This window comes from Octopus bimaculoides, chromosome 10 (genome assembly GCF_001194135.2).
Source record: "Octopus bimaculoides isolate UCB-OBI-ISO-001 chromosome 10, ASM119413v2, whole genome shotgun sequence".
In the NCBI taxonomy this organism is placed as follows: Eukaryota; Metazoa; Mollusca; class Cephalopoda; order Octopoda; family Octopodidae; genus Octopus; species Octopus bimaculoides.
In genome coordinates, this window is record NC_068990.1 from 58,986,324 (window position 1) to 59,000,467 (window position 14,144).

Here is a 14,144-nt window from a genome sequence, read left to right on the forward strand (position 1 = left end):
GGGGCATTGGGATATGTAACGAACTGCTTCAACAAAAACCTGGAAAAATTAGGGTTCTCAAAACCTGAAAGAAAAAAGCTGATTAGAAGACTACAGATTCAAGCCATCAATGGAACTGTAAAGATATGTAAAACTTTACAAAAATTTAGCACATAAATACATATGCATGCATCTAGACATAAAAACGCATCCATAATACAAACATACAAATCTGCGCATACACTAACACCAAATACTGCACACACACACACACATATGCACAAATACATAGATGATGTTGATAAAAGTTCCAATGAAGGAGCCTTGAATCTATGTTAGAGTCCGGCTCTTTCTCTATGGACAAGAAATACAGAAATGAAACTGATTGATAACATACATACATATATATATATATTTATACGATGGGCTTTCTACAGTTTTTACATGTCAAATTCACTCATAAAACATTGGTTGAGTCGAGGCTACAATAGAAGACACTTGTCGAGGGTGTTGCATGCACTGAGCCCAAAACTAAGTGGTCCTGAAGTAAACTTTCATCTTCACAGCCATGTCTGCATTTGAATGATTTAAAAAAAAAAAAAAGCTAACTACTATAGGGGCAGGTGTGGCTGTGTGGTAAAATGCTTACTTCCCAACCATGTGGTTCCAGGTTCAGTTCCACTGTGTAGCGCCTTGTGAGTGGATTTGGTAAACAGAAACTGAAAGAAGCCCATCAGATGTGTGTGTGTCTGTGTTGTCCACCACCACCATTTGACATCTGGTGTTGGTGTGTACTTACATCCCCCATAACATAGTGGATCAGCAAAAGACACCAATAGAATAAGTATCAGGCTTTAAAATAATACTGGAGTCACTTCATTTGACTAAAAACTTCTCAAGGCTAAAGTCTAATGATTGAAACAAGGAAAAGATACTTAAGTACAGTTAAACACAGAACTGCTGGTGTTGGTATCATTATGAAATCCACCCAGAACACTATAAAATGGTTATGACATGAGCTGAGACGTGGCAAGAGAGGACTCTTTAGTGTTATTAAGAGCATGACAATCTCTCTCTCTCTCTCTCTAGTGCTGCAATAAACTGCCTCCAAAGAAGTGGTTGCTGATAGGAAGAGCATCCAATCATAGAAGCCAAATCAAAAATAAAATGTGCAAGCCAGGTTTGATCCTCCAAGCCATCTCGGAGAGTAATAGAATAAGTCCTGACATAATCTTTTAGCATTTGGATTACTTCGTCAAAAGTAATGCTTATTTATTCACATTGTTTCTGAACTGATCATGCACTATCTGATAGCCTTGAGATTTGGATGGTGTGACTGTTTATTTTGAAAATGACATTGTAGAGTAGGTGTGAGAGGCCAAATCTGGCTGATTTGAGAATAAAACAGGTAAAATATTTTGGCCAGATATGGCCAGTTTAAATGCTAAAGGGTTAAACCGTGACAACCTATCTAATTTATGCCAACATGGAAAGCTGACTTAACTCTTTAAACTGGGTATACCAGCCCAAATCTTCTTCCAATTCTATTTTCAAAATCACCCAAGATTCGACTTCTCACACACTACAATATCATTTTAAAAAATAAATGGCCACATCATTGAAATCTCAAAACTGTGAGATAATGCATGAGTAATTCAAAACAATGAATGAATAAGCATTACATCTGACAGAGTAACCTAAATGCCAAAGGCAAAAATGATCATGAAGACACACTGCACAGCAACAAAAACATAGTTCCAACAAAATACTGCACATTTTTCATATCATCTATGTTAAAAATAAAAGGACATTACTTACCAGTACCATCCATGCCATTGGATAATAAGTAAGAACCATCAGGACTTAACTCCAAGCCTGTCGGTGTATCTGTGTGACCTCTTAAACGATATAAAATATCATTCTTCCTTAAATCCCAAACTTTGATGTCATTGTCAATACCCCCAGAAATGATTTGTTCAGCAGTGTCACTAAATGTGACAGAAGTAACTTGATAAACATTCTGAAAAGTCTGTATAGCTCCTCTCTTCCGAGAATCCCACAACTGAAATAGGAATAACAGTGGAATCAGATATTTCATTTTTATACCTTTAATGAAAATGCTTTTTCAAAGTATTTCAGGATGGACTAAACAGAAAAGGAGGAAACACGTGGATGAAAGAGTAGCTGAAAAGGTCACAGGTGTGTGAAATGGAGATAAGATAAAATAAGAACAATAATAAATGAGTGAAAAACGAATACATAGTGCAAATGGTAAGAAAAAACAAATGACCATCCTGAAATATAACAATATCTGTTTCAATACACAATTTCATATCAGGAATCTTGCAAAACAAATTCATAAACATAACATTTTGAAAATACTAGGTGCAGGCATTGCTGTGTGGTAAGAAGCTTGCTTCTCAACCACATAGTTCAAGGTTCAGTCCCACTGTGGAGCACTTTGGGCAAGTGTCTTCCACTATAGCCCTGGGCCAACCAAGATCTTGTAAGTGGATTTGGTAGACAGAAACTGAAAGAAGCCCACTGTATATGTTAGCATGTGTGTCTTCATTTGTGTTCCCCACCCATGCTAGCATGGAAAGCGGACGTTAAACGATGATGATGATGACCACCACTTCTATCATTTGACAAGTGATGCTGGTGTGCTTATGTCCCCATAACCTAGCAGTTTGGCAAAAGAGACCATGAGAATAAGTACTAGGCTTACAAAGAATAAGTCCTGGGGTTGATTTCTTCAACTAAAAACCTTTTAAGGTGGTGCTCCAGCATGGCTGCAATCAAATGACTGAAACCAGTGAAAGAATCCTTCACTCTTTATGACAAAATTAGTAACCAAGTGCCAAACTAAAATCCTTGCAGTTTACTTTTTTGCTCGTTTCTTAAGTCTGGATTTTGAATTCAAACCCTAGAAGAGTTGGCTACCTTCCATAGAGCCCAATCAATAACACTCCGCCTTTGTGAAATATGCTTAACAGAGTAACCCAATATTTTACAATAAAATAATCAACATGGTGGCTATGTAGTAAGGAGTTTGCTCCCCCAACAACATGGTTCAAGTTCAGTCCCACTGCATGACACCTCAGGTAAGCGTCACCTATAGCCTTGAGCCAACCAAAGCCTTGTGAGTAGATTTGGTAGCCAGAACTAAAAGAAGTTTGTTGTGCGTATATATGTGTGTGTTTGTGTTTGTCCCCATGAGACTACTTGACAACCAGTGCTGGTTTGTTTATGTCCCAGTAACTTAGCAGTTTGGCAAAAGAGAACCAACAGAACATGTACCAGATTTAAAAACAAAATAAATACTGTGGTTGATTTGTGCAACTGAACTCGTGAAGGCAGTGCCCCAGCATGGTCACCGTCTGATAGATGAAACAAGTGAAAAGAATAAAAGACTCGCAGAAAGCAATTTTAGTTTAGTCATCAGGCTAGTCTAGAGAGCACAAACCTATGATCAAATGGTTTTCCAGCCATGACCATCCCGTTTTTTTCTTTTGTTTTACAGCAGGGGTGGGGACCCCCCCCCCCCCCCACGCAGGCACAATGGCACTCACAAGCTCACTGGATGATATACTCGTATGTACAAAATATAGTAAATTTTTCAATTATAAAATTTATACAATATTCGTATGCCTTTTTGCAACATAGGTTGTGGACCTTTTTCTTTGTAAAAGAACAGAAACTTGTCTGGTAATTGCTATTTGAATAGAAATTTTGTTTTCACTATAAAACACATATTGCTAGGTTTGTACCACCCCATTCAGACCCAACTACACTCTAGCTGAAAAGTATAGAAACCTCATAAGTAATATAAATGTGCTAAATTCAATGGCGGCATTAATGAAGATGTTACGCGTTAATTTAATGAGTTAAACTTATCTTTATTAACGTATATCGAATTATACATTAGATATATACAAGATCTACACAGATATAAGAGTTAGAACTTGTGTTCCGCCTGTGGACCATTTTCTTTGTAAATTTTTGCCCACTGCACTAAAAAGTTTCCCCACCTCTGTTTCACATTACCCAGAATTTACTAGCATGTCAAGCAACAAAGAGGTTTCATTAAAATAAACTTGATATCAGTAATTGTAATTAACATAGCTCAATAGGTTCAGTAGTTAGTACTGATGATGTTAAAAAAAGTTTCTAATTAGGCACGGCTGCATGGTTAAGAGGTTTTTTGCTGTCATGTGGTTTCAGGTTCAGTTCCACTGCATGGTACCTTGAGCAAGTGTCTTCTATCATAGCCCCAGACTGACCAATAACGTTTGAGTGAATCTGTTAGACAGAAAATCCATGTTTGAATGTTATGTCTGTGTGTGTTTGTGTTATGTTATCATCATAATCATTTAACGACTGCTTCCATACTAGCATGGGTTGGGTGGTTTTACAAGAGCTGGTATGATTAGGGGCCACTCCAGGCTCCATTGTCTGTTTTGGCATGGTTTCTACAGAGATGAGAGGTTAAAAGATCAGTAATGTCTCCACTGTAGCAAATGTTTGTATTGGCTGAGAGAGAGAGAGAGAGACAAACCTTGATAGTTCCATCATCTGCTCCACTACATATTAACTGTGGTCCACGGCGTGCAGGGCAACAGGAATTTATAAAGTCTTGATGCCCTTTCAGTTTCTTGATACGTGCACCAGCTTCTACATCCCAAATGGCGAGGTTCTTATCTGTTGATGCTGTAAACAGCTGGCTGCAAAAAAAAAAGCAGATTTATAAGCTTAATATAATATTGGTTTCAAATTTTGACACAAGTCCAGCAATTTTGAAGGAAGGGAGCTAAGTGGATTAAATTAACCCCAGTGTTCAGCTGGTACTTATTTTATCGAGCCCAAAAGGATGAAAGGCAAGTTGACCCCAGCAGTATCTGAACCCAGAACGTAGAGATGGATGAAATGCTGGTAAGCATTTTGCCCAACATCCTAACAATTCTGCCAGCTCACTGCCGTTTTAAGTCTAATAATATTGATGAAAAATGAAAAGCCGATAAGTAACAGACGACATGAACAAACTTGGAACATGAATGAAACTTGATCAAATAATTATTCTAGAATGAGAGATTATTAGTTCAACGAAACTCAATCACAGTATTTGTGGATTTTACAGCCATTTTTGAGTAACTATATCATCTGTCATTATATAAAGGCATTTGATGTTTGTCACCTAAAGCAATGGTTCTCTAACTGATAAATACCAGGACTCCTGCCCACCACCACCACCACCACCACCTCATCCAACCAGATTTTATCTTTTACTTGTCACAGTCACTGAACTGTAGCCATGCTGAGGCAATATCTTGATGGGTTTAGCTGAACAAATTGACCCCAGTACTATCTTTTTTTTTTGTCTGGCACTTAAGTCTATCAGTAGCTTTTTGCCAAACCCCTAAATTACAGTAACATAAACAAACCAACACCTGTTGTCAGGTGGTGATAGGGAACAAACACAAATACATAGAGACACATGCCTGACAGGATTCACTCTGTTTCCAATTATAATTAAGAGCATAGAAAGAAATTTTCTAGCCTTTATACTGAAAGTAGACACTATATCATCTCACCACATAAAAGTCACAAAGTTACATGTTGAAATCAAAGCAGCAAGTTAACAAAATTAATAACAATATAGATAGCCCTGGATTAGCTAATATCTGGATTTCCCCAGTGGCTTTTCCTTCTTCAGCAGAGCACACATACAGGAAATAAATGAATAATATATATATATATATATATATATATATATATATATATATATATATCATCATCATCATCATCATCGTTTAACGTCCGCTTTCCATGCTAGCATGGGTTGGACGATTTGACTGAGGACTGGTGAAACCGGATGGCAACACCATATATATATATATATATATACACGTTCAGGCATTGCTTCCCAATCATATGGTTCCAAATTCAGTTCCACTGTATGGCACCTTGGGCAAATGTCTTCTACAATAGCCACAGGCTGACCAAATCCTTCGTGAGTGAATTTGGTTGATAGAAATTCAAAGAAGCTTGTCGTGTGTGTGTGTTTGCGTGTGCAGGTATGTTACTTTCTCCTTGGCTTGACATCACGTGATAGATGTAAGTGTCACCACTATACAATCGGTGTCATTTATTTCCAATCATCCATGAAAACATGTCTGCCCATGGTGAAATGTTACTTTACTTGGAAGCAGGTGAGGGTTGGTGACAGGAAGGGTATCCAGCCTTAAAAAGTCTTCCTCAACAAATTCCATTCAACCCATGCAAAGCACGAAAAAGTGGATGCTAAAATAGCAATGAAACAATCATGAGTCTTTCAAGTGATCTACAAAAACAGCCATCTACAGAATCCATACTTTACTAAGCTCACTATTTGTTGAATATTTTGCTTATTTAAGAATTACCTCATGACAAGATTTCTACAAAGAGCAGTTCCCAGAGCAGGTATTTCATGGAAGGGCACAAAAAAATGGAGAAATGGATATGTGGAAATTCAGCTGAATCTTTATGAAGCCAACTCTAACTGTCACACATTTTATAATAGCAAATCAGGTACAAGGTAATTCCATGATTTCTTAAGAGAAATAAATAGAATTGTACTCACCTGCCATCTGTAGAAAAATGTAACTCCATAACTGCTCCAGTATGGCCCCGCAGCACACCAAGGTTGTCACACTCTCCATAAACATTCCAAAAAACTACAATGAAGAAAATTATAAATTTCCTTATAGACATCTAATCATGAACAGAATAAGAGGACAAGAATTAGAATTTGATGAAAACATGAAATCTTGCAGTGGTTTTTGTATAAAAGCTTTTAAGTTCATCCCATGGTCATTTTGAGGTTAAAAATATGTATTTTTAACCTTTTAGCATTCAGATTACTCTGTCAAATATTAAACTTATTTATTCAGATTGTTTTGAATTAATCATGTATTACCTAACAGCTTCAAGATCTCAATAACGTGAATGTTCATTTTTAGAATGACATTTATTTCTTTATTGCCCACAGGGGTCTAAACAAACAGGAGGCAAACAGGGACAGACAAAGGGATTAAGTTGATTACATTGACCCCAGTGTGTAACTGGTACTTATTTAATCAACCCCGAAAGAATGAAAGGCAAAGTCGACATTGGCAGAATTTGAACTCAGAACATAAAGACAGATGAAATACCACTAAGCATTTTGCCCAGTGTTCTAGTAATTCTACCAGCTCGCCACCCTATTGTACATTAAATGTGAGAAAATATTTAGGCCAGATATGGCCAGTTTAAAGGCTAATGATTTTAGGGAACTTTAATATGTTTCAGAAACTAGAAAAGATAAGGTCCAGACTGACAGGCTAGAGGACCATATCTCATTCATAGATATCATTTTTGGCATGGATGCAGAAACTGGATATCTTCCTGAACAACAACCACTTTACAGAATGTACTGAAGGCATTTTATCAAGGTACCAGTACAGAGGGGTTGTCTTGTTTGTTGCAAGACTAAAATGTCTCCCCAATGTTGTCTCCATTTTTCCAAGGCAAACATAACTGGGAGACTAAATATAAGAGAGAATGATAGCTAAAAGGGCAACAGTGATGAAAATATATGGAGTATGACAGAGGAAAAGAATTATATAATGGTAGGGAAAGGAGAGAAGTAAATAGCAAAAGAGGATAAGTTACATGATGGGATAACAAGGAAAAAAAAAGGGTGATGTTAAGAAATATGTCTCTCAAGTCCAAATAAGATAGTTCTACAATTTCTTGTTGAACAACTTGTACAGATTATAGGTTTATAGTGATCAAATGTTTATGCTGTACGTTAGCTCACTCCCTCCAACATTGCCTGTACAGGTGCACAATGTGCTACATAACAGATGTTGAAGTGAACACAGAACAACATGAGATGAAGTGTTTTATTCAAGAATACAACAAACTGCCTGGTCTGGGTATCAAAACCATGATTTTACAATCATGAGTGCAACAGCCTAACAAATAATGATCAGGCAACAGAGATAAGCAATGGTGAGAATGGTGGATGTCAATGTAGAGTCACATGGAAAGAGTGATAGTAGAGCAAACTAAATATGGAAAGGTCTGATGCTGTCCCTTGTTACACAGGCATCAGGATGAAAGCGAGGAAGTGTATTAAAAGGGTAAAGGTGGAAGCAAGGGAGAGTGAGGAAACATGGATAGATTAAATGCCATTCCTTTACATATGGTACTGTGGATAGGAGAGAGGGTGATGAAGTGGGCAATAAGTAGAAATTTAACAGGAATATAGTGCAAAATTCAATGAAGATGTACATTCCAGCCTCCATCACTATTTTTACTGACTGTTTTACAATGCTTGGCAAACAAGAAATATATTTTTTTAAAAATCAACTTACAAATCATTCGATCAAATCCAGAAGTTGCCAAAAATCTACCATCGGGAGAAAATTTTCCAGTAAAAATATCACCTTCATGACCAGTTAGAAGCATTATTGGAGCTTCAAGATTTGAAGTTCGAGGAATTCCCTGAAAGAATAGATATAACATGTAACATATCATCATTATCATCATCATCATCATTTAATGTCCACTTTTCCATGCTTGCATGGGTTGGATGGAATTTGTTGAGGTGGATTTTTTTTTTACAGCCTAATGCACTTGTTTCCAAGTAAGGTAATATTTCCTGGTGTCTATGTTTTCACAGGAGACTGGGAATGAAGGGCACCAGTTGCCTGCATGATGATGACATTCATTTACAAGTATTACATGAAATCAAAGCATAGAGGTAATAAAAACACATACATACACACACACAAACACTATGAATGATAGGCTTCCACAGTTTCCTCTAACAAATCTACTCCCAAGACTCTGACTAGCCTGGAGCAGTAGTAGAAGACACTTGCCCAAGGTGCCACACAGTGGGACTGAACCAGAGACCATATTGTTGAGAAGGAAAATTCTTGCCACACAGCCATGCTTGCATAAATATATTTAACATATATTTATTCCATTATTCATTTTAGAGAGTATTGTTCTGCATTGGCAGTGATTAGGCATAACTAAATCTATGTCTTTAGTTAATGATCTTTGCTATCAGTGCCTAATCAGATCTTATTTCAATTTGCCCTAAGTTAAATAAGAACATCTAATCATAAGATCCGCTAATTACAGCAGCGGAGGCACATGGCTTAGTAGTTAGAGTGTTGGACTCATGATCATTAGATTGCTGTTTGGATTCCTGCACTGGGTGACATGTTGTGTTCTTGAGCAAAACAATTCATTTCACATTGCTCCAGTCCACTCAGCCAGCAAAAATGAGTAATCCTGTGACAGACTGGTGCCCTGTTCAGGTGAGGAATTTATACGCCATGAAACCAGCCTTTATGAGTTGGCATGGCTTGAAATGAAATGGTAACCTTTACCTTATTACATCTATGCCTGGAATGTTACCAAACATCTAATAGAGATATAAACCTATAGATATGTCTCATAGTATGCTATAGCAATGAAATAAAACACTTAATGTTTGACCAAGCTACCTAGAAAAGTGCTAAAATATGCAAAACTGGTTTATCCAGTTTACTTTAATCCCTAATGGGTTTATAAGCAGTGAGTCTGTGGAAAGATGAAGATAATACACAGTTGTATATTATGTGGTGATTTCAACAAGAATTGAAATGTGTGTATATGTATACGGATATTAGATGCTATAATGTACCATATAGTACATCAGGTATAAGACCTTTTGGTGCAGCCATTTTAGCAACCTGATTTATTTGACATCATATGTTTTAATGTTTCTCATGTTCTCTCTCGCTGTTTATGCGGGTGACTATATTTCCCTTTATGCATATGAGGAGAGGGAAATGTTTAGATCAATCATGTTCAATAAATAAGCTGTAATGTCTCACTCTCTCTGTAAATGTATGTGTTTGCCTCCAGTGCCAAAAAATACAGTCACCAAAACTGGTTCAATGTCCAGTCAGCTAAGCCAAATTGCCAGCAACCACATATCCTCATCCAATCATCTCATTCCGTCATAGAGCACTTTAATGCAAAGTTTGATGTTGCAATTTAGAGAAATTCACAGAACATCAATTCGAACTTACCAGTCTGGGAGGCTTTTCAAAAGTTACAAGTATCACCCTTTTCCAGAACTACTCAATAATAAAAATTATTAAATTTACCTTTCATTCTTTTGGCATAGGTAATACTCTTTTACTCTTTTACCTGTTCCAGTCATTTGACTGCGGCCATGCTGGAGCTCCACCTTTAGTCAAGCAAATCGACCCCGGGACTTATTCTTTGTAAGCCTAGTACTTATTTTATCGGTCTATTTGCCGAACCGTTAAGTGACGGGGACATAAACACACCAGCATCGGTTGTCAAGTAATGCTAAGGGGACAAACACAGACACACACATATATATATATACATATATACAACGGGTTTCTTTCAGTTTCCGTCTACCAAATCCACTCACAAGGCTTTGGTCGGCCCGAGGCTATAGTAGAAGACATTTGCCCAAGATGCCATGCAGTGGGACTGAACCCGGAACCATGTGGTTGGTAAACAAGCTACTTACCACACAGCCAGTTCTTTTTTTTTTTTTTTTACAATTTCACTGGAGCTAAACGATTCTACACATTACGATAATAAACTCAAAAGAATATGCAGCAAAAACGGAAATCATTATAAAATTCATAACACCTTTTGAGTTTTTGGCACAAAGATAGGAATTTCAGGGAAGGAGATAAGTTCATTTACATTGGTCCCATTGTTCAACAAGTACTTATTTTATCGCCCTCGAAAGGAAGAAAGGCAAAGTCGGCTTCTGCAGAATTTGAATTCAGAACGTAACGACAGACGAAATGCCGCCAAGCATTTTGCCCGGCGTACTAGCGATTCTGCCTGAGTAGATATGGCAAGATCGCACAAATGTAATATAGTAAGCCGGAACGATTACCTGAGATAATCCGTATAGTTAATAGACAGTATCTACTCTAATAGCGTTCAAAATCTAAAAATAAGCTAGGGGTCACTTTTAACTGTTCCCATTTGCAAAGAAAATGTTTCACTGAGTGAGTTGGGATAAAAGAAGACCAACACATGGCCGTTGATTTTCAGTAATTAGTTCCCATCTGCATAGCTTTATTTTCCGAAAATTGCGACAAGTTGATGTAACTGGAGCTATCACTCTTGCTTACATTTAACTTTTAAACAACACCAAACAGAAGTCTTGCCTGCTAAATGCATGAAAAAAAAAATCAGCTAACCAGTTTTTCGATTCAGTGTAATTACATCAGAGAGATCTACTGAATGCGGGTGCAGTATGCAGAAGACTCCCCTGGGATATTTTCCCTTAATAATTGTTGATATTATAGTAGATTCGGATCACTATTGTTCTTTATTACCTCCGATTCAGAGTAAGGAAAGTAAACTACAAGCGAATAATTCAGTTAATAACAAAATAACCAATATTAAGATTGTGTACAGAAATGTCTGGTTACTTTCGTTCGAGAATATATTTGTGAGTAGTCGTCAATAAGTCTAGAAAAAGATGCATTCGTATATCTGTCAATAGAGTGGGTACATTATCATTATCCGTGATGGATATGTATAATACTGTACATTTCAGACAATATATATATATAGAGAGAGAGATATATATATATAGATATAGATAGATAGATAGTAGATAGATAGATAATCAGTTTGGACACGTGTGGTTCGTATTATGTATACATATGGGGATTGACTTAATGTTCTAAATATCAATTAGTTTTTGACTATTTAATTTGTTCGTTTGTCTTTTTTTATGATTTAATGTTTATTTTGTAAATAACGAAAATACGAACACATTTAAATAACTGAAAATATATTCCACTAAACAAACTGGTTAACAACAGACAAAAACAGACACAAGAATCACAAACATCATCTCACCGATTGTACTACAGATAGATTCTTCCTATGTATAGGAACGATTTCATTTCTTGGTTTCTTAAACGGAACAATCACCAATTCGGAAGCTTTTCTTTTAAGATCCATATTGGAAGAGTAATTAATAATTATTTGAGAGATAAACAAATAATACCAGTAAAAGGAAGGAAAACGAGCCGGCACTTAACGGAAGTTTATGAGTAAATATCGTAACTGCGCATGTCTAGAAATAGGTTAGCAAAACTTTTCTAGTTAAGTTCAAGGGAGATAATTTAAAGTGTGACTTTCACTTTTTCAAAGTTAGTGAATTTAAATAACTAGCCATAAGTTTCATAAACTCCAAAATATAAACATCCACGCTACCACACTTGAAACATACCTGTTATAACTCTTTATCTCGATTTGAATATACGTGAAGGTATTTAGAATGCCCAAACCTCTGCAAATGTGCTAAGCACATGCTGATCATAGTTTAATCAATAAGCGTAGGAGCGAAGTAAATGCAGTAAAAATAGAGGGAGGGGGTCAGTGGGGCTCCATTTAAGCGGCCCTTCAGAAATTGAACCTCTTACGATACTCCTTGGGAGTTCATGGTATGAAATTCATTGTCATTGCTCCGATTTGGTCACCAATGCCATGTATTTAGTTTAAAATGCAGTTAAAATAGGGTGGTTAGTGTGACCCTAATTGAGCGGTCCTCAAAACAAAAATTGACCCTCTTAGGACATTCCCCGGGATTAAGGGTGTTGCTGGTTTGAGTTTTGTTGTCCTTGCACTAACGGTCTAGGAGAAGTTAACGAACATAAAAACGTAACGGACCGAAAAACATCACTCAAATTTATAATAGGATAATAATAAGAAGAATGAAATTATTGTGTATAGTGCTCTGGTTCACTTCAATGTATCAAAGGTGCATGTATGGTACATAGAATTATGTACAAATGTCAGGAAAGTGAACAGTGTGAGTCATGATATACATGTGTGCATGCGTATGGAGGTGAAGATATGGCGTGTAGTGTTGGCGAATTTCAGGAAGCAATGATGCTTTAAATATCCCTCAAATTATACAGTACTGTCTGAAACGACACATTGACTGAAGATATTTTCTAAAAAAATAAAGGAAGATAGGATAGTTATGGCGTGAAGACATTGTGAAGCCAATAGGCATAGCTCCAGATTACTTTGAACCAGTTAAATATCATCCCGCGGAATTATAACAGTCAAATCGACGCGTTTTGTTTCACCAGCTTAACACTCGCTTTTTACGCTTTCACTTTAATATTTAGGCTTTACATCCATCTACAATAAATTAGAAATAGTGAAATCTACTCTAAAGAGTATTTAGAAAGAGGACATATTGTATATTTTAATCGTAAATACATTGTCCGAAAAGAGAAAAAGAAATTGATGATCACAGCTGGAATACCTTTCATCAAAGCAAGGTAGCTCAAACTGCAAGAAATAGTAACCAAAGCTCTCAGACTAAATCATACAGTCTAAAAAGTGAGCTTGCTGGATAAAGTAGTCTATGGTACATAACTGCCTAAAAAATCTCCCATACTCATAATCTGAATGCCTTTGATGATGGCAGTGCTGTCTTAAAGGCATGAGCACACTGGACGGTTGCCCAGGGGCCTCACACGTCTCGGGGACCTATTATGATCTATGAATGCTATGGATTGCTGTCAATAAATCTTATAATAATTCCGTTTGTTATTTCATTATTTAACCTGTCGGTAACGCTTTCACGTGATTAGAGAAAAAATTGGGAGAGAGAAAAAATTGGGAGGGGAGAAAAACAGAGACGGAGAAGCGTCTTTAGTAGAAAGTGGGTTATACATCTTTAGATTGTATACCTGACTTTCTACTATAAAATTAAAGAAATTGACGGAACGCTGAACTCCAGACTAAACAACATTTATTTACTTGGTAAAACATACATATCTTTAGTTATACATCTTTAGAGGTGAGAATAACGAGCTGTCGAGTATAAGACCGAAAGATGTAGGGACAGCTTTTAAACACACGTCCATGCTCAATCGCTGGCCAGCGTGAAAGAGAATGAATTGAGCGGGAAACGCTTGCTTTATTAATTCTACGCATGCGCAGGCGTTACTACAGAGCTCCCTCGCCACAGCGGAAACGCACGATAAATAAAATCTGCTAGAACGCCTGAGGCAGGATGGCCACTGAAAAACCACCCACAAGATGTGGTGCAA

At 36.9% G+C, this 14,144-nt stretch overlaps 1 protein-coding gene across 1 annotated transcript in view; it reads right to left on the reverse strand.

Moving 5' to 3' along the window:
- LOC106880024 (U5 small nuclear ribonucleoprotein 40 kDa protein) overlaps positions 1–12,131 on the reverse strand; it is a 24,568-nt gene extending 12,437 nt beyond the window's left edge. The window contains exons 1-5 of the mRNA XM_014929824.2: positions 11,929–12,131; positions 8,376–8,505; positions 6,599–6,692; positions 4,538–4,703; positions 1,798–2,041 (exon numbers count right to left, since the gene is read on the reverse strand). Coding sequence (XP_014785310.1) covers positions 1,798–2,041; positions 4,538–4,703; positions 6,599–6,692; positions 8,376–8,505; positions 11,929–12,033 — 739 coding nt within the window. The 5' untranslated portion in view covers positions 12,034–12,131. The remainder of the gene's footprint in view (positions 1–1,797; positions 2,042–4,537; positions 4,704–6,598; positions 6,693–8,375; positions 8,506–11,928) is intronic.
- Between the last annotated feature and the right edge of the window lie 2,013 nt (positions 12,132–14,144).